General features: G+C 45.6%; 1 protein-coding gene across 3 annotated transcripts in view; it reads right to left on the reverse strand.

Moving 5' to 3' along the window:
- LOC147439913 (homeobox-leucine zipper protein HDG2-like) overlaps positions 1–20,388 on the reverse strand; it is a 37,151-nt gene extending 16,763 nt beyond the window's left edge. Inside the window, exons 1-7 of one of the 3 annotated variants that reach the window (XM_086485642.1) lie at positions 20,240–20,387; positions 19,396–19,503; positions 19,040–19,251; positions 18,316–18,433; positions 17,676–17,867; positions 16,746–17,231; positions 16,523–16,624 (exon numbers count right to left, since the gene is read on the reverse strand). In XM_086485642.1, coding sequence (XP_086341768.1) covers positions 16,523–16,624; positions 16,746–17,231; positions 17,676–17,867; positions 18,316–18,433; positions 19,040–19,251; positions 19,396–19,446 — 1,161 coding nt within the window. In that variant the 5' untranslated portion in view covers positions 19,447–19,503; positions 20,240–20,387. Of the gene's footprint in view, positions 1–16,522; positions 16,625–16,745; positions 17,232–17,675; positions 17,868–18,315; positions 18,434–19,039; positions 19,252–19,395 lie in introns of all 3 variants that reach the window. The other 2 variants (XM_086485641.1, XM_086485643.1) reach the window with 2 other exon arrangements.
- Positions 20,389–21,932: the final 1,544 nt, after the last annotated feature.

Here is a 21,932-nt window from a genome sequence, read left to right on the forward strand (position 1 = left end):
CATGTACGCACCAAAGAGGGTCTATCTACACTCGTTCACTCCACTACTAGGGTAAGCAGGGATGCCTGCTCTCTCCTACTCTATTTGGTATGTATGTGGATGAGGTTTCTGACTACATTGAGAGAGATGGTGATAGAGGTGCACCGCTGGCAGGGAAATGGATTCTGCTATTGTTATATGCTGATGATATTGTGTTGATCTCCGACTCTCCGGAGGGGATGCAACGTCACTTGGATGCTTTGCATAGGTTTACCCATGAGAGTGGCTTGTCTGTCAACCTTGGTAAAACCAAGGTCATGGTATTTAATACCACCCCACAATGGATCAGAAGGTCAACGCCCGCATTCACATATGGCCAGGAGACAATGGAATATACAAATGCTTACACTTACCTTGGAGTGGTTTTTAGTGGACCAACATTTTCTTTGAGGAGAGCAGCAGAGACTAGATTGACCAGAGCCTTGTCGACATTGGGGAGACTGGAGAGGATGTGTTCACAGGTTCAGTTTCAGGAGCCTCGAATGAAGCTCTGGCTCTTTGACACTTTGGTGGCTTTTGTATTGCTCTATGGAGCTGAGATATGGGGGCCTTCATTGGATCATCACGGGAGAACACGTCGTACTGATGGATGGGGGGACATGGAGAAGCCTCTGGTCTCCATGATCTCGCGACTCATTAGAGCCAAGGCTTCAGTTCGACATGCCATTATCCGAGCAGAGCTAGCTGCCCCCCCACTAGAGTTGAGGCACTCACCAGATCTGTTTCCTTCCTACACCGCTTGTGGGAACTTCCCAGAGACAGATACGCCCACCTTGCACTTGAGTCCTCACGACAGTTAGCCATGCAAGGAGACCCTTGGTATGGGGAGATGACGTCATGGTTCCAGGCACATGGATTCACTATAGACAGATTGCCCCCTTCCAGTACTCACTGGATGCACCCTCTCTGACTCTTACACAGTCCGAGACCACCACGCTCATCCGCCAGGACCTTATTCAGCTAGACACCACGAGGACATGGGTACAACCAGCACATGAGCTAGGCACGAAGATGGCTTTCTACAGAGAGCATCTTCTCAGCTTACGACGAACGGTTTTGTGACGAGGCCCAAATACATGGACACCCACTTGTCTCATGGGATACGGAGTGCTATTGGCCAGATATGCACATCTTCACACCAACTGCGGATCGAGACTGGGAGATACAACGGAGTACCGATAGAGGACAGGACATGCACCTTGTGTGACATGGAGTCTGAGACAAAGTTACACTATACATGCCACTACCCCGTCTACTACGAGATACGAGACCGCTTCCACTGCTTGTTCAAAGAGGGCTTTGGACCACTCTCCAGAGTCATGAGGTACGAGGATCGGAGATGCCTGGGTTTGTTTCTGCTCGAGCTGCACAGACACACAGAGAGCCTGATGAGAGGAGAGGCTAGCCAGTCTCAGAGACACATCACAGACTTCTTTAGAGCAGATACTGGACACCCAGAGAAGCTACTACCACAGCAGATCTTGTCGCCTCACACCAGAGGTACACTAATTGATCGAGCGACTGAGCTAGGGAGATCGAGACGCCCACGATTGCGGAGGACTACAGAGCATCGACGGAGGCTACATCAGAGGATTCGGACAACTTTGGCCCGACATGCACAACGCTCGGTCAGACTGCTGTCCATGGAGGAGATTGATGAGATCCGCCAACAACCGATGTTGGATCTCCTGTGACTTGTGATTTAGCTACCCCCAGCTAGCTGCTTAGTTCACGCCTACCAGTTTAGGATCCCATAGTACTTTTATTTTATCAGTTTATCGTTTTGTCATTTCATTTTGTTACTCTGACTTTGTATCAGATTCACCACATTGTAACGCTCTGGTCTCATAGGTCATTTTGGCCCTTTGAAGACGTTAATATAACATTCCATTTCATTTCATTTCTCTCTCTCTACTTTCTCTCACAGTTTTCATTCTCTCTTGTTTTGGTCTTTGCACAACTCTCATGAAGTAAAAGGGGACTCTCTCTCCCCTTCAGTAAAAGGAACCTTGGGCACAAACTGGGCATTCACCATCATTCACTTCCGTTGCACATTACATTGGTATGTGAGCTCTTTGGCAGTGTCCAGTATCGTTACTCAAGGAAAGAATCATAAAGAACCACATAAATTTTTTTCTTGTTATGATCGCACGGAACCCGAGGCGTGTCGATCCCTAATTTATGTTTTTGAAGAGTGGCAGGTAACCCAAAAAAGAAGGGCTTGTCCATCCTCCCCTCGTTCCTCTTTTCCACTCATTGAGAGTGCACCTTGCACTTAGCGGCAAGCCAATCAACGCGAGGTGGGAAAAAGTAGGTGTGCGCGCAAGGCTGCCAAGGGGTGCACCAGTAGGAAGGAGTTGAGCTTGGGTAAGAGAAAAGCCTTCTTAAACGTAGATTGCAAGCAATTTCAAGTACCAAGAGCCCCAAGTACCCAAGAAACCACGTACCCCAAGTACCTAAGTACTCGGAGCATGGTCACCACCAAATGCCGAATGGATACTTTGCGTGAAGGTGATGAGAGTGGAATTGGAGAAGAAGTCCCTACACCAAGAGGACGATTTCCCGATCCTCCCCAATCCCCATCTACGCCACGGAATACACCAAACCCTAAGGAGACTTTGGTCAAGTCTATGATGGAGAAGATGCTACAACATGAGGCTCAACGCGTTGCCATGGACAGAGAACATGAAGAACGAAGGGCAGCTATGGAGCTTGAGCGTGAGCAAGCACGCGAACTTCAACGCATAGCGGTCGAAGAAAAGAGGGCAGCTATAGAGCTATAGCGTGAGCAAGCACACGAAGCTCAACGCATAGCGGCCGAAGAAAAGCGAGCAACTATGGAGCTAGAGGGAGAGGCGCAGCACGACCAATGCATGAAAGAGTTGACCCTACAGGTACTCTCCCCGAAGAGCGAGCCACTCAGGGAGGCCGGCGAGTCATCACGTAAGCACAGATAGAGACGACAACTACAACAATCCAGTCACTGAGAAGTTGACGTTCAATAAGTATGATGCTAAGATGGATGCTTTTGTAATTCATTCTTGGCTGCATCAATTTAATGCTTACTTTGCGACTAACACGAAAGCTAGCAACAGTAAGGTTTTGATTGTTGCCATGTATCTAGCGGATGATGCCATTAATTGATATCAAGCTTGGTAGGAGGCACAATTGGTTGAGCATCTTGAGCATATCGCAGATGGCGTACCTCTCTCTTTCAGTTGGGTCGACTTCCAAGACAATCTCAAGGCTCGCTTTATGCCAACGCAGTACCTGCATCGGTTAAAAGAAGATTGGCACGATCTTAAGCAAAATGGCTTTCTGTTACAGTGATTGTCATCTTTGTGCGAGTGCTAGATTTGTGTCGTCTAGTGCGTCGGTACTTAGAGTCAGTGTCTACTGAACTAGTTTATGGCTTATGTTTGTTATTGAAGGCGTAACGGAGGACAATTACAATTCTTTCAAGAAGGGGGTATGTCACAAATTATGACGTGGCATACGTTGTCCCAACTTATGGGCACCTATTGAGAGGGCCCAAGGAACACAAGAAATAAAAAGTGTGAGGATTGCCCAGCTGTATGGACACCGTAAAACACGATGACTGCTATGGCCAAGCTGTACGAAACCTCTACAAAACGCATTGACTATTCTGACGTGGCAACGTACGGATTTCCGCATTTCCGCTGACAACTTTTTGGCCTAGAGCTTTTGAGTTTGAAGCTTTTCATTAACTGCTTTTTGAGAAGCCCTAACGCGCCTTTAAATTGAAACCCAAGGCCACTCTTTCTTTTTATTCTTACAAGGGGTGCCAAAAGAAGTAAATTCAAAAGCAAGTAGTCCCAAAAGCAATTGGTCAAGAATCTGTCCCCAAAAAGCATCAACGCAATTGGCGGAAATCGGTACAGTAGCCACGTTAGCATGTCAGCGCGATATGCGGAGATCCGTAGTGCTGTATGTACAATTTTTGCCACGTCATCACATGTCCATACAATTTCTACCACATCAGCACCATATGTTGGTGGGTGGTCATGCCACGTCACCATTTTGTGACATACCCCCCCCTTGAAAGAATTGTAACCACCCTCGATTACGCCTGCAAAATCAAACATAAGCCATAAACCTTTTCAATAGACACTGACTCTAAGTACCAACGCACTGGACGACCCAAATCCAACACTTGTACAAAGACAACAATCACATTCAGATCACAGTCAGATCACATCACATAGAATCTAGGACCGTAATTCCTGACGACGTATTTAGCAATCGCACCTAGATCTGCACCGTACCTCATTGATGTTGATTTAATTAATCCCATATCGCGATCACATCCATGGATTCCGTTCATATTTAGCAATTGCATCTAGATCTATCCCAGATCTCATTGATGTCGGATTGTCTCATCCCATATTGCGATCATGTCAATAGATTTTCGAAACCGAAATGCTGCAGCCATTTGGTTGATCATTCCATCTGCACTCAAGCACTGTCATGTACGAGTAATCATTTCCGGGGATCCCAATCCATCAATCACACACTGAGTTCATACTTGAACAGAGTGGTTCAATCATTCAATTCTAGCTATGTGGCCATCTCATCCCGGAAGAACTCTTGATGCGCTCACGACAGTTCCATTGAATCATTCGTGATTCAAAATTCATGATTCGCTATCGCGTTCATTTGAAAGCTGTCATCATCTCATTCTCGATCCTGTTATCTGCACACAAATAGCAAGTTCTTCAAAAAAAACATTAATTTCATATATAAATCAAATTTATCTTTCAAAATCTCTATTTCAAAATTCATGATTCGTTATCACGTTCATTCGAATTCATCATCATCTCATTCTCGATCCTGTTATCTGCACGCAAATAGCAAATTCTTCCAAAAAACATTATTTTCATATATAAATCAAATTTATCTTTCAAAATCTCTATTTCAAAACTTTTCATTCACACACTTAGTTGATACTGAACACAGTGTTTCAATCATCTAGTCATCACATCTGTCTTGAAGTCTTGATGCACCTATATCCCTGTGTAGCCATCTCATCCCGAAGGAGCTCTTGATGCGCTCACCACAATATCCAGCCAGCTCATTCATATGGAATCTTGATGTACTAGAATCATTCATCATCATTCAAGTTCATGATTCTTATCTCGAATCGTGATCGGGTTCATTTCGGAACTGTCGTCGCTCCCAAGTCGTCGTCATCTTATTCTCTATTTTACCTGCAAAACAGGTAAAATTTTAAGCAAATGGTTCACCTAGTTGTAAAGGAGTCGGGGTCCAGTTCCATGTTTCCAAATGCTTTCCATATGCATGTTTATCGCTTCTACTAGTTATCTGCACGCAGACAACAAGGTATCAGTATCCGTTTCACTTTCCTTTCCAAAATCTGTTCTGGAGCGAGTATCTCCCCGCACTGTAATATCTCCTCTGAGAGGTGTTATCTCTGTCAGATTCTCCACAAGAACCCATGTGTAATTTGGGATTTCTTTATGGCTTATGCCCTGTAAGACAGAGCGATGAAGACGGGAGCGCCCCGAAGCACGATGAAGTAAGGGTGGTGAGAGTGACTAATAAGTCAAAGGTCGGGACGCGAAATTCTTTAATAACAATTTCCACAGTGCCCCTAGTATCATGTCTCCTCTTTGGTAGGGCCGGTATGCTTTGAGAAAAGCACACGCCTCATACTCTGATACCATTGTCACAAGCTTGGGCACCCCAAGCCGAGAATCTGGCACGACACACGAGAGAATCGATTAAAATACTTCACAACTTTAAAATTTGAGTCGACATGGCCCAGCGTGGTTTCATACCCAGAGATATTGGCCCCAAAATCTGGCGTCCATTTCAATATTTATTTTTATATTAATGCTTGAGCAAAGTACAACACCTAAGGGATCCTCTGCTCTTAGACTCTGCGTCCAGATGCTCTGAAGAGTGAGGCCCCTTGGGTCCTTTTTATTCTTACAAGGAATGACAAACGCAGTGCCCTAAATGCAGTGAACTCAAAAGCAAGTAGTCCCAAAAGCATTTGGTCAAAAATCTGCCCCCAAAAAGCATCAATGCAATTTGCAAAAATCCGTACAATAGCCATGTCAACATGTCATTGCGATATGCAAAGATCCGTATTGTTGCCCGTACAATTTCTGCCACATCAGCACATCTGCCCACGGGTGGTCATGTCACGTCACCATTTTGTGACATTTCCGATTACAATTGTTGGGGGTGCACACAAGTCATGAGCACATGACTCTATGTGCCACGTGGACATGCTACTACTATGTCTTCTGTGCCACGATTTGTCTACAAAAGGTTGTATACGTGTTTGACAAATGTTACTACACTTTAGTGGGTGTCCGACAACACTAGCATGTACATTTGGTCTAGGGGAATGCAGTGGTTCAAGTCCTTTGTCAAACACATCACTTGCAACCGGTTGGTGAGTTACAACCCGTATAATTTTGGGTACACAATTGCCATTTGTTGCGTAACCCATCTTGAGCATTTTTGCAAGGTCGCAGCCCACTCCCAGGCCTAGCACTTCAGCCTATAATACACCCTCATCTTGGTGATCTCGGCAGCCAATCTCAGCCTCCATTTTGTGCCCCCATTGCCTCTTGGAACCGAGCATCTCCTGCCCCATCATCACCACATCATTTGAGTGTTGCGTTGAGTGCGTGATCTGCTGCGTTATTACATGTCAGATCTGTGTTTTTGCAGCCAGCATTCAGCCGTTGATTCCTCTCACATCTAATATGCAAATCAGCCCCACAATATACAACGGTGGCCATCTGCAACCCACATCGAGCTGGAACTCATTGGCAAGTCAAATCAGCCCCAAAGGCGCTTCATTTCGAAGAGTAAGCAACAATACCATCATCTAGTGAGTCCACTAGAATCTTGCATTGAGGTATTGCAATTGTGTACATTCCATTTATACAATCTAAAGCAAGTGCCACATGGGTAGTGGTGTGGAGGTGTCACAAATGTGATGATGTAGCAACCGGGACAATGGAAGGCCTAAAATAATCCATGCAAGTCCTAAATGACGATGTGGCAGATTTTCACCGAAAGGGACACGTGGCTGGTTGTCCTTAAATTGTGCCCCAAATCGCACTATGATTTCTAGGCTATTGACGTGGCAACTCTACAGCAACACTAAGTATGCTTTGTGGCCAGATTTTTGGGGCGTCTGTTTTTAGGTATTTGCTTTTTGGGGCCCCAAGTTTAGGGGCCCCTTGTACTTATAAAAGAAAGCCCAGGTGGTGAGTCTGGCAGATCATGCCATAGCAGCTACAGTACGGGACGGGACGTTTAATACGCGGTGTACAATGCGCGTACTAGACGTATTTTTGAGAATCAAAAATAAAATACGTCAACTTTTTAGATATGATACTTTAATAAGAACAAATGAAGCAGTTCATGGACCTCCTCAATGACTCTTCAATATTTAGCCATAGCATACATAAACAAGCACCATGAAGTTCTAAAACACAATTGATCAATTAGAAAAAGACATACGTTTTGAGCAAAAAAAACGTAAGAATAGAAAACGATATGAGACGTATTTATGCTTCAATACGGGACGTCGTGTATTCTAAATAAAATACGCGTATTTTAGCTACTGTGGATCATGCACGATTGCAGATTGCAGAGCTCATCCTTGTAGTTGTGCTCTGTGATTATCAACGAAGAAAGAAGTGCCGAAAGGGCGTCAGACTTTGGGGCCAGTGCATTCGGAAACGGAACTCCGCCGCTTCATGTCGACTCCTCTCTCTCTCTCTCTCTCTCTCTCTCTCTCTCTCTCTCTCTCTCTCTCTCTCTCTCTCTCTCTCTCTCTCTCTCTCTCTCGCCGCTAGCCTGAGGGCGAGCAGCTGGACGAGTTGCACCTGCTGGGCGAGGGCGAGCAACCTGAGGCGAGGGCGAGCAGCCTGAGGCGAGTAGCTGGACGAGGGCGAGCAGCCTGGGGCGAGCAGTCTGACGAGGGCGAGCAGCCTGAGGAGGGCGAGCATTATGTGGCGAGCAAGTTGACGAGGACGAGCAGGCTTGAGGGGAGGAGACTGAGGCGAAGGACCCTCTCGCGCTGCCAACTTGCTGGACGAAGGACGAGGGACGAGGGCGAGCTGCTGGTCGAAGGCGAGGCGAGCTGCTGGACCTGGTCGAGGGCGAGCAGGTGGACCTGGTCGAGCTGCTGGTCCTGTGTCAAGAGGGCGAGCAGCTTGCCAAGGGCGAGGACGAGGGTCCTAACCTCTGAAGGACGAGGGCAAGTTGTGCCAAGGGCGAGAGCTAGCTGCCTACCAAGGGAGAGGGCTAGAAGAGCCAAGGGCGACCAGACGAGACCAGTGCCAGGGCGAGGACGAGAGCAGTCAAGTCAGCCAGGACGAGGGCAAGGACTTGGTGACGAGGGCAAGGCCAACCAGGGCGGAGGCCAGACCTCAGCTGGTGAGGGCCTTGACTCAGTGCTCGCTTTGTTCTTCTCTCTCGGATGGACCAACCAGTCGAGGATGGTGATGCAAGTGGCTTCACCACGCCACAAAAAATGAAAGCGACATTCAAGCGGAGGAACAGAGATAGCATACTCTCGCCAAGCTCATTGCGGGCAGGGAAAACAGTCAGAATCCAAGATGATTTAATGATGGAGAGGGTTCAAGTGATGATTAAATCTGAGCTCAGCTTTATGAGAGATGACATCAAGAAAGAGATGTACGCAAATGCAGAGAGTTATAAGAATTCTATGTATGCAGATATAAGGAAAGAATTCGATAAAGCGATGCTTGGTAAGCATGATGAGATGTATCTATCTGTGAAAGCGGAGATGCAGGCTCTAATGCGGGCAGAAGTGAATGTAATGGAATGTATTATGCAGAAAAAGTTGGATGAGGCAATTGCAAGCTTTGAATCTTGGAAAACCAAGGTGGAAAAGTGCATGAAGGAAAAAGATGCAGTGATTGAAGAGCTTAAAGGGGAACTTGCAGCGTGCAAAATTATGCCCAAAATGGAAGGGGGAAATCAGCCCTCGATGTTAAAGGAGCTCGAAGATATTAAGGAGCAGGTGAAAACTCTGCGCGAAGGGGAAGAACTAAACTCGAAAGAGGCTTCCTCATGGGCAGAGCGCCTTTCTAAAACACAGGATAAAGTTGACGAAGTAGAAAAATGGATTGAAGGTGCAAAGAAAGGAAAGGCCCGGATGCCAGAAGCCGCACAGACTTCTACCATCATCAATATGACCATTGAGGAGGAACAGAAGAGGAGAACTAGAGCCCTCCATGTGCGTATTACTGGTATCAAAGACACTGAAAATGTAGAAGACGAAGTGAAGGAACTCTTGCAACGCATGGGCATCTCGGAACCTATGCACACAGGTGCTTGGAGAGTAGGAAAGAAGGGAGTGGATGAGAAGGGAAACGTCAAAGAGAAAGCACTTATTATGCGTTTCCCGACTTTGGAAACAAGGAAGGAATTCCTGAAGAAGAGACAAGCACTTAAGAAAACTGGAATATTTATGGGGGATGACCTTACTTTAGCACAAATAGCACATATGCAAGAGTTGATGCCAGAGATCAAGGCAGCAAGGGAGAAGGGAAAAATTGCCTTTTACAGAGGAGGGAAAGTAGTGGTTTTGGAAAAACGCACAACATGACGGTGCGAGACATATGGGACCACACTCCGGATTGGGGCATGGAATTGTAATGGATCATATAGGCTGGATGTGGGTGCCTTTGAAGATAGCTTCAGAAATAGAGACATTGTCTTTTATTCGGAGACACATCAAAAATCTGGACAGTTGATGCCAAGTGTGACTGGCTATTTATGGGAGACAGCTTGTCAACCAGACGCTAGATCCCACCATGGAAGTCGAGGTTCAGGAGGGGTAGCAGTCTTATTCAAGGAAGAGTTGCAGCCGCTATTATAGATTGTCCGGAGAGATGACCAGGCGAGATACATGTGGGTGAGACTGAGAGCTGAGACACGCAGATTCTTATACATTGCTATATGTTACTTTCCCCCTAGCACATCAGTCTATACCTCACCTAGAGGGCAATCCCCTTTCTCTATACTTGATGCTGACATATGGGAGTTCTCTAGAGATAGAGATATCATTCTCTTGGGAGACTTTAATGCCAGGACGGCCAACTCCCAAACGGTATTTTATGATACCTCGGAGGAGATGCTTAGAGAGATGGATATATCGGAGATGGTGGAGATGACAACTACGCATGGTCTAGCCATACTTAATGGTCTAGAGATTTTTCCTTCGTCTGGGGGATTCACATGCTTTCCACACAGAAATGGGGCCAGTACAGTGGACTATGTCATGACTTCGAGCTTCATCTCTCATATTCAAGATCTCAGTGTGGGCCCTAGGCCTGTTGGAGTAGCAGTGGACCATGCTCTCCTGACTTTTTCAGTCTCTTTCCAGTATAGTGTCTCTCAAACACCACGTAGGATTGCACACACGGGGTATACTTTTACACCAGAGACGGATTCAGTCTATGTGGAAGAGATTTACAGACGGATGGGGGCAGCCGAGCTTGTATATACAGTGGAGGAGATCACCACTTTATTGACGGAGATCTTGCATGGGGCAGCAACAGAGGCATACCCACACACTCAACCAGATCAGAGAAGACGTTCTGGGAACATGCCTCAGAATAGTTGGTATGATGAGGAGTGCAGAGAGTTGAGAGTTCAGATTCAAAGCGAGCTTATACTTGGAGTCATTACATATAGACAGTCTCGGATTGCCCTTTGGCGTTTAGTGCGACGGAAGAAGCGGGCCTTTTTAGCCCAGATGGAACGTGATTTGTATCAGCTCTTTTTGAGCCGAGATTCAGGTGAGGCCTGCGTCTCTTCCATGAGCACTCACCTCCTCCAGTGATTACCTCTCCCGAGATTTGGGGTCAATATGCAGCATCATTATATACAGTACCTGGGCAACCACCATTACCAGACCCTCTAGAGCCATGTCCAGCCACTAGTACCTTCTTTACCATTGAGATGGTGAAGAACGCCATTGACAGGATGAGGACTAGGAGAGCATATGATCATGATGGTTTGGTGGCAGAGCACTTGATACATGCTAGAGATTTACTATCAGAGGTTCTTGCGCGGTTGTTTAACCGTGTCATGTGTGAGGGACTACCCGAGTCTTGGAGATTATCTACTATTGTACCTCTTTTCAAGGCAGGGGACCCCACGGTACCAGGGAACTACCGTACTATTATGATAGGGCACACATTGGCACGGTTGTATGCATCCATTCTTGAACAGCAACTGAGTAAATGGGCAGAAAATGAGGGCATACGAGCTGCAGGACAGGCTAGATTCAGGAGGGGTTTCTCCACTTTGGACCATATTCTTACACTCAGAGCCATTATTGAGGAGGGTCGGGCACATGGGAGACGGATGTACTGTTGCTTTGTGGACTTCCACAAGGCATTTGACACAGTGCCGAGGGCCAGATTAATGCACACGCTACTAAAGTTGGGAGTACCCACAGAGATCATATGGGGGATCATGGCTTTATACGGCTCAGTGACTGGCCAGGTACGCACTCCTGAGGGGATTTCTGACATTGTTCGTTCCACTATTGGAGTGAAACAGGGGTGTCCTTTGTCCCCTACACTTTTTGGTATGTATGTAGATGAGGTCTCTCACTACATTGATAGAGAGGGTGACAGAGGCGCTCAGCTGGCAGGGACATGGATCCCTTTATTATTATATGCTGATGATATTGTGTTAATGTCAGAGTCGCCAGAGGGCATGCAAAGACATTTGGATGCATTGCACAACTTTGCAGAGGATAGTGGACTGTCTGTGAACCTTGGTAAAACCAAGGTTATGGTGTTTAACACCACACCACAGTGGGTCAAGAGATCGGCACCTACACTCGTATATGGCCAGGACACTGTGGAGTACACAGATGAATATACATATCTGGGGGTGGTATTCACGGAACCGAGGTTTACCCTGAGGGAGAGCAGCAGAGACTAGACTATCCAGAGCCTATGCGGCATTAGGAGGGCTAGAGAGGATGTGTTCGCAGGTTCAGTTTCAAGAACCACGAACAAAACTATGGCTCTTTGATACTTTGGTTGCTTCAGCTATGCTTTATGGGGTCCAAGTTTCGGGACCATCTGTGAATCATGACATTTGGAGGAACATGGAGAGACCCTTGGTATTTATGATATCCCGGATGATTAGAGCCAAGGCCTCGGTACCACATGCGATTATTCGAGCGGAGGTAGCCGCCCCTCCTATAGAGATTGAGGCTCTTACCAGATAAGTGTCCTTTATGCACAGTCTATGGGATACACATAGAGGCAGATATACTAGACTGGCTCTTGAGTCCTCTAGACAGTTAGCGATGCAGGGAGATGCATCATGTTGGTATGCACAGATGACCTCATGGTTTCAGAGGCATGGTCTCAGCATGGATAGATTGCCTCCCTTTCAGTATTCCCCGGATGCACCCTCCCTGCCAGTCACACGGACGGAGATCACTACTCATTCGTCAGGATCTTATACAGTTGGACACCAGGAGGACATGGGTAGAGCCGATACAGGAGTTGGGCACGAAGATGGCTTTCTACAAAGAGCACCTTCTCCAACTTTCAGGGGATGGGTTTGTGACTCGTCCTAACTAGATGGACACTCATTTATCTCATGGTCTGCGATGTGCTATTGGTCAGATTCGCACATCCTCACACCAGCTGGAGATTGAGACGGGTAGATTCAGATGAATACCACCAGAGGCTAGGATATGTCAACTATGCGGTAGAGAGCCAGAGACAGAGCTACACTACATATGCCACTACACTGTGTATTATGAGATACGAGGGTGCTTCCATTGCTTATTCAGGGAGGGTTTTGGACCCCTAGATAGAGTCATGAGGTATCACGACCAGAGATGCCTTGGCTTATATCTACTTGAGCTACACCGACATAGAGACAGTCTGTTGGGGAGACATGGAGTACGACAGTCGCAGAGACAGATCACAGATTTCTTCGGATCGAGGGAGCCAAGAGACCAACCACCAGCACACGGTTGTACCCGCATTCATACCAGAGGCACCCTCATTGACAGGGCGATTGAGCTCGGGAGATCGAGACGACCACGACCGAGGCACAGGAGCACACTACATCGACGAAGACTCCAGCAGAGGATCAGAGGCATTCTAGCACGACACCCAGATTGTCATTGAGGGCCTATTCTACATTTTCACATCTCACATTTCACACTTCATTTCAGTTTTCATTTTTACTTTCAGTACTTTTTATACTTGTACTTCAGACATTGTATTAGATTCACCACTTTGTATCTGATGGTCTCATAGGTCATTTTGGCCTTTTGAAGACGTTAATATATCATTTCTCTCTCTCTCTCTCTCTCTCTCTCTCTCTCTCTCTCTCTCTCTCTCTCTCTCTCTCTCTCTCTCTCTCTCTCTCTCTCTCTCTCTCTGCCCCCTCCCCACCCCCCAATTACAGGTTGTTGCGGTTTTTTATTCGTGTGGTGTAGATTTCTCGCTTGGGTGTACAAGCCTGTAATAGTGGCATCAGACCGCAAACAATACTTCTCCCTTTTTTGCACCACCACATGGATTCCAACAATGAATCCGACAAAGAGGAACACGTCTGGATTCTGACCTACTACAGTCTCATCGGAGGATGAAGAGCACTCAAATCCTAGTGGGGATACAGAGAGAACCAATGGAGATTCTAGCAAGGGCAAGCCTTCTTTTGATGAGTCGGGAGAGGATCATGGCAAGCCTTCGACAGGGGATCTTGAGAGAGAAGAATACAAGCAGCAGCTTCAAGTGGACACTTGTGCAAGGCACCTTGTTGAATACTCCAAGAATCCGAACTATGTGAAGTATCTGAAGAGTGATATGATCCCTTATGTTTACAAGAGATGGTAGAAGGCTGTCAACACTTTGATCAAGTCAGTAATGAAGATGGAGGCCAAGCCAATTGCAGGAAAGCAGAAGCTTTATTCTCAAGAAGAGTTTGATGAAGCTCTTGAGATGAAAGTCCCAGGTGATGCTTTTCATGTTTTGATCTATGAGTGTTTGTTTGCAGGTACACTTCCTCTGCAAGAGGAAGTAGGAGCAGAGGAAGGCATGAGCCTCTGCAAGAGATGAGCGTTTTGTGAAAACAAAGCCAAATCAGCCCAAGGGTTTCGCATCTGAGTTTGGGAGTGGTAGACTCTCGAGTTGGGATCAAGGAGTAGAGATTCCTGAGAAGTGACTGTGTCCAAGATAACAGAGTTGATGCCAAGATTTCTACCGAACAAGACTCTAGGAATAGAGTTGTAATACAAGTAAAAAGGGATACCATGTCCTGAGTCTATAAGGTGAGAACCTTGATTCTCGAGGATTTTGAGTAAGAAACAGAGGTTCCTAGGAGTAGGGTTTTACCATGAGAATAGGAATCCGAGGTTTCCAAGTACCATCGAGCTCGATCTAGAACGCACGTGCCAAATACACTTGGTTCAAGTGCTTGTATAAAGACTTCTCCCCAGTAATAAAGATACTCTTACGAGGGGGACCAACCCATCTTCTGATCTCCAATACTCTCTCTCTCTCTCTCTCTCTCTCTCTCTCTCTCTCTCTCTCTCTCTCTCTCTCTCTCTCTCTCTCTCTAGCCAAAGTTATGGAGTCGAAACAAATCCTTTTGCATCTATTCAAGCACGAAACAAAGAAGCAAGAAGGCAATACTTCCTGAAGTTCAAGGATCGAGGGACACATGAAGTTTCTTGAGTGGACAAGGAATTTTTCATCAACTATCCAAATTTCTTAGCCTCATACAAGGAGGCCATGTAGCTCGATACCAGTACCTCACCTTAAGTAGGAGAGGATGTCACATGCACATGGCTCTGTGTGCCACGTGGGCATGCTTCATCGACTTTCAAAGCCAATTTTCTACTTATCCCTAGATAGGGATGTCTAGAACCCTAGTACCGGCAATTTTGTGAGCATGTTCGCAGGACCTGTGTCCAAAATGATGACATGGTATGTCTACCCGAAAACTGATAAGAGTTAAAAGATTATAAGTTGTTCCAACTTATAGGGTACCGTCCGATGGGGCCCTAGGGGACACAGAGATAATAATAAAAAAAGAGATCGGGAAGATGCTGACTTGGCAAGGGCTGTACGGACGCTTCCGGATTTACCATTGATTGCTGTCGGATTTTCGCAAATCACGAATGCTACCGCTAGCCTTTAGGCCAGATGCTTTTTGGACTTGAAGCTTCTCTCTCTCTCTCTCTCTCTCTCTCTCTCTCTCTCTCTCTCTCTCTCTCTCTCTCTCTCTCTCTCTCAAAGTTCAGTGATTTTTAAGTTTTTGTTCGTGTGTTGCTATTGATTTCTCGCTTGGAGTGTCCAAGCCTGTTACAACCGATTTTCGTAAATCTCGGAAGCGTCTGTACAGCCCTTGCCACGTCAACATCTTTGCGATCTCTTTTTTTATTCTCTGTACGTGTCCCCTAGGGCCCCATCAAACAGGTACCCTATAAGTTGGAACGACTTATAATCTTTGAACTCTGTCAGTTTTCGGGTGGACATGCCACGTCATCATTTTGTCACAACCTGCATATCCAGACAAGTCCATTATATTAGGTTTTCTAGTTTTGGAACCCTCTTGCATAAATGGATTGTACAAGAGTTTTGACAAAATTTGTTACACTACGGTGGACATCTGGCGTGACGTACATATAGTTCTAGGTTAGAGGAACCGTTTATTAGCAAAAGAACTAGACGAAATCAGATGACTGGCTTTGATTGCCAGTGGGACCATGAAAAGACCACCCATGATAAAGAAGCAATAGTCCTACGCGCATCATATTGGTTCAAAACAATCAATTAAAGGCATGCCAACTACCTGCATCCAACCTAACCATCAACAAACAAAAGGAAAGTCATACTTGACCTAGATTGTAGCTTTGGCCAATAGAGAGTCTACATTAAAAACTTCTCAATGTCTCAATGTGATACAAAGGTAATCCTAAGCACGGTCTTACGAACTCCCATCCAACCCGTGAGAGATAGAACTCCATAAAAAAGGTTGACAAGCTTTGATTGGCAGTGGTTTGATGAAGGGGCCCCATCATAGAGAAGTAATATTGCTACCAGACTATTGCACTGTAATGATTTATGCAGAATCTTCACCAACTATGCCATCTTGACACTCATTCGAAAACACCTACAAAGGGTGTTGGTGATACATATTACATAGGCAAGATACCTAGTCATTGTAATTTCCCCTTACTACATTCTTAGTCCATTGCAATTGTCAGTTTGGAGTACTGCTAGAACTTTGACTGAAAACCATGTACGAGCCTGAACCTTTTGTGTCCCTAAGCAATTGGACTTTCCAGGTACGAATACTGGTCGAACAGACTTTCAAAACTTAAAGGAGCCTCGATAATAAAACTGGGCAGACCCTTACTAAAGTACTCTTGCTGTTCAGAACCACATACCACTTGCATAGCCCCATCGTAGGGATCAGCAACTCCTGTCGATAGTACCTCCACCGTTTGAGCTTTACAAATAATGGCAGGAAACATATCTGCCCATCGAACCTAATCAACAAAATCCATCCATTCATGGGACAAATTATATCAATAGAATATACAGCACTCTTCCATACACAAGCCAAAGACTCAGATGCCCAAGAGTGGCAAAAGAAAATATTTCACATACCACATCCATTAAAGTTTCTACGAGAGAGGAGCCATCAATGTAAACGAGATCAGTCTCCCTGGTTGCTTCAACTTTAAGACCAAGTGGAGTTGGGCCAATGACACGTGGAAAACGCTGGAGGTATTTTTGATCATCCAATATCTCACAAGTAGTAACGGATGGAGCTGGAACCCATAATGGCTCCCCTGCTTGAGCAACTTGGGCAAGCTCTTCCATGGCTGACACAGCTAATTCAACCACCATGCGCTTCTCAGAGTCAGTAAGGCAAAGTGGTCTTGTTGCAATTTCTGCAACAGATGGACCTGCAGCCGCAAGCTCTGACAATGCAATAGGGGCCTGTATATTATTCAGCCCCAGCTCCGTTGAAGACACTGGGGGTGAAGCTGCAGCTGCTGGAGGAGGTGCAGCCACAGGAGCTGATACTCCACCTGCTGCAACTGGAGGTGCACAGGTCCTGTTTGCAGCAAGAATCGTTAACCTGCTCACCTGCAGTCCATGAGCAAAGGTTAAAGCAACGAACAAACGCCATGAGTCAAACCTATGTCAACTTAATGCAAACAACGTAATAGACAACGTAAAACTGCAGGCCTCATTGCCAACTTGAGACGGTTCAAAAGTGCGTACAACGACTCAGGAAGGACACTAACTCTTGGAAAGGTGAACAACTTGACGTGGTGAACCGTGAGCAGGACTGCAACTAATGAGAATATGATATTGCTCTGTGTATTGAAGATGGGCCCCACATTCAAGGACGATTGTGAAAATCAACCTTTAGGTCTCTGGCTAGGATTTTGAAATTTCTCTATCACATTCTACAAAACCCACAACTGAATGAGACGGCCATAATTCCAGCTTAAAATAGCTCAACTGTGCAAACAATGACACAAAAAGAATCCTAACTTCAGAGCATGTACATGCCCTTTCACTGACCTCCTCTTTCAGTTTTGCATTCTCCAGTCGTATCTGCTGATCATCCTGTGTTGTCTCCTGCATGTTTGCAGCAGGTCCCCCGCATTTGGAGCAGACAACACTTCTCACTGCCTCTCGCAAAGCTGCATTCTCTGCCTTCAGTTTGTCATTTTCATTCCTCAAATAAGAGTTATCGTGTCGCTCTTGCTGAGCCTGAAGAATAAAACAGCTTGGTAAGGTGCAAAAAGCTGGACCCAGATAGAAGAAACCAATCTCGTCATACCAGTGAGGGCAAGGAAACAAACGGCAGTAAAAATCTGGTGATCTATTCCCATGTTTGTTTGACATATACTAGAGCAAGTTACAGCCCTCAACTGTGAATGAGCTATCTTACAATGTGATGGAACTCGCTTCCGAGCTAGCTTGGTTCCATTTCATTCAAAGGAGCAAACAGCAGCAGACCTATGCCCACGTGATGGACAAAACTAGGTCCGAATAAGTAGAAAATTTTCAGTAATAATATTAGATTCAAATAATCTAATGAGACCCAATGACTAAAGACTGTAACCACTCCTAAATAGAATATATTGTTGGATGTCACCCCATGTAGAGCCATGCCTAATTAAAATACACAAAGGAAGGGAGCAGGAGTTTACCGGACCTTCATCTGTGTGCGCTTGTTCTGAAACCAGAATTTAACCTGTCTCGGGTCAAGATTAAGCTCTCTGCTGAGCTCAAGTCTGGCCTTTTCATCTGGGTGGGGGCACTCCTTAAACAACCTGCAGCCCCAAAGAACAAACATGAAGGTCAGCATGCATGACAATTGCATGTGTTTGCACAAATAAGTTTGGCCTCGAGGCTCAGCAATTAAACACAAATTCTCACCATAGAAGGCCAGACAATACACGTTATGATAAAGGCTTGAGAGCAAGTTACACATCAGAATTAGGTGAAAACGTGATCCAGGATATTATGCACAAATTTTGATCCATATTCCAGATATTGCGTCATCAGTTCTCGAAATTAAATAAGGGGCTGAAACTGATTTCAGCTGATGACACAACATAGAAGTTCAAAGGCCCAACCGAAAAACTGCAACCATGAGTTCAAATTCTGGATAAAGCGCATACAAAGCCTTACACCCGTCTGAAAATACTATCACTCACCTTTGAGCAAAAATCTACACAATGCAGCACCAATGATCATTTTGTATAAACAGGTTTTGCAATGCATAAGATGTCTTCAATATGCAGCCCAGCCCTATCAATAATAGTAGAGGCTAGATAAGACTGAGATCACTCCAACAGGCTAAATGCTGCAGAACAATGCATCAATCAACAAACAAGACACACACACACAGAGAGAGAGAGAGAGAGAGTACTAACCTCTCCATTTCATGAATTTGACGCTGTGTATGACGGTGGTACCGCTTCTTACCCCTGCGATGTCCATCTTGCTCGTCAGCAGAGGCACCGTCCTGGTTATCACTACTAACGGACTTGCTCTCCAGCTCATCGAACTGATCGCGCACATTCCTCAGCATCTTGGCACTCTCTGCACTCGCCTCATTAAGCTGCCCTGCCTCCAAGCTTACGGGCTGCCATGCCCACCATGCATGTATGGTGTGAGATGATTAACCATGGGTGACAAGCAGCCATGGCTCAAGAAACAAGTCTGTCCTGTAGTTAAGAAGACAGAAAGATGTACGAGGATTCAAGGAATCAGGGTGGGATTCTCTCACCTGAGCTAGGATTAGTGGTCCCTCTGGTAAGCTGCTGCTTTTATGGGACATCTGATGCCTCTGCAATTAATGAGCCGGATAATGGCAGCACCCACCCAAGATACTTCCCTGTACGCAAGCTTTATAAATGGTTGGGTCTTTGAGGCCTTTATAGTAGTTGCAAAATCTACACTATGGTCTCTGCTATAGCAGATGATGGCTTTTTGAACAAGCAGAAAATTGTGTTTGTGCTGACTCAATGAAGAGGCGCTTGTAAAGAAACATCACTACATATAAATGTACAATTATTGCCTTCCAAGTTTGGGGGCTGCTAGTGGGTGGGGGCTCCCAGGGCCCATCATCATCATCATCAACATTCTCATGTGAATTGTGTGCGTGTGTCTGTGTGTGAGCAAGCTCAGAAAAAGTGCTTCTAAACCAGAGAGAGATGAATTAACACAATACACACAGGAAAAGGGCTTCGGCCACTATGCACACACAGAGTCACAGACTACTACATTTACCTACACACACGCATGCACACAGAAAAACATTCCAGGCCACCCATCTGCGCATGAAGCATGGACATTACTCCAAGCGACCATATGCACATACATGCATACAGAGACATACGGGGCGTCGGGGGGGCGCGCGCGCACTCTCACTCATCGACGCCCACGTTTTGACAAGCTGAGCGCTTTCAAAGACATCCACTTGCGCACACATGCGTGCATGCACCCACGGTCAAAACACACATACGCAATGCAGCACAATGGCACATACACAAGAGCCCCACATAATGTGAGAGAGAAGCGCGCCCACATACACCACGGCCAAAAGGAGCGGGGTGCAGAACTTCGCCTACCTAACCTAAAAACTGTTATGTCATGGCAAAGAGCAGAAATGGGGCGCTCTCTCTCTCTCCGGTCTGTCGGCCCGCCTCTGGGCCCTGCGGCCTGCTCTCTCTCTCTCTCTCTCTCTCTCTCTCCCCTCCCAAAAATCGCACTACATATTCTCTCTCATCGCCTCAATCTCTACCCCATATTTCTCGCAGGCTGTTCTGTTCTGTTTTGATGCGGTTAAAACTTTTTCATGAAAGCTGTAAAAGTCCCAAATAAAAGAAATGCGATCTGTTGACTTTCTCAAAGGCAAGTCATTGTGCCACGTGTGATGCTCTTTCTCCACCTGGCAGCATCCTATAGGATCGCGGGCATTTATTGCAAGCCTCGTGTGTCGTAAATAGCTTGGCACTACTCATCTACACATTCTTCGGATTGCCACGTCGGATAAAGAAGTTTGTCTACTTTTGCTCTTGGTAATAATAATAATTACGCACCTTAAAACATGCTCTGGGACACAGTCCTAGGAGGGATTCCCACTGCTGGCCGAACCTCGCATCCAATTTTGCCTCTTAGAGGGCAAGGCAAGATGAAAGCCTACTCAAATGGCTTCGAATGGTTCTAAAGCATATGCATCTTTGAGGCACAATCCTATTTGGCCTAATTTTTCAATTAAATTTGAAACAATTGTGCACACTTTATCCCAGTTCTTGTCTACTTTGCATCAACAATTTCTTGCCCTTTCTTCTATTAAAGTTTATGCATCTCAAAACAAATGTCCCATGTGGCCCTAGTATTTATTGTGTCTTTTAGGTATGTATTTTACATATTTGACAAGATTATAATCTAGGTAGGGATATTTGTTAAGGGGGGTACATAAGGCCCCCAAGTTATATACTAAGGTTGGGTTCACAGTGGGCGGCGACAGCAAATGGGACCTTGCTGGCAGCCCAATCACAGAAGCGCGCGTCAGATGACCCGTTCATAGTGCGCGACGGAATAGAAGCCTGCAAGCTGCCAGCGCATGGAAGAAAAACGATGCACTGCTTCCGCCGCCCCCCCTCCCCCGCAATACCACTTCCACCCTCCACGTTGGCATTTCACCACTAAGCCTTAGTCCCTAACGTTGAAAAAAATAAAAAAAGCATATAACCCCTCCCAAAATACCCTCAATATTTTCTCATAAATTTCCAAAATGCCTTAAATTTTTAAAATTTCCCAAAACACCTCTAGTTGTGAGATTAAATATTTCCAAAAAAATTGAAAATACCCTCAATATTTTCTCATAAATTCCCAAAATACCCTTCAAATTTTTCACAATTCTCAAAACACCTCTAGTCGTGAGATTAAATATTTTCAAAAATAAAAAAATTATAGATGAATTGCTTTTTAATTTTTAAATATACTTGCCTCAATTTAATAAGACTTTATGCTATGGTTTATTGATGCAATTGGTAAATACTTCTTCCTCACTCTTTGTTCCGTCGCCGCCCACTATTCATACCAGACGACAGAAGAAAATAGAGTCACTTTTTCTTCCACCCTCTATGTGAACAAATGGGTGGCGGAAGTGTGTATTCTGTAACTCTTCCACCCGGAAAGTCACTTTTTCGAGCGTTTCTTCCGCCTCCTCGATGTGAACCCACCCTAAGAGACACCTCTGCTTCCATTGTACAATCATTAATTCTTTGCCAAGTTGGTTGGTTCAACACTCTCTCT

The sequence above is a fragment of the Adiantum capillus-veneris genome, chromosome 16 (assembly GCF_014529385.1).
Source record: "Adiantum capillus-veneris isolate H3 chromosome 16, ASM1452938v2, whole genome shotgun sequence".
In the NCBI taxonomy this organism is placed as follows: Eukaryota; Viridiplantae; Streptophyta; class Polypodiopsida; order Polypodiales; family Pteridaceae; genus Adiantum; species Adiantum capillus-veneris.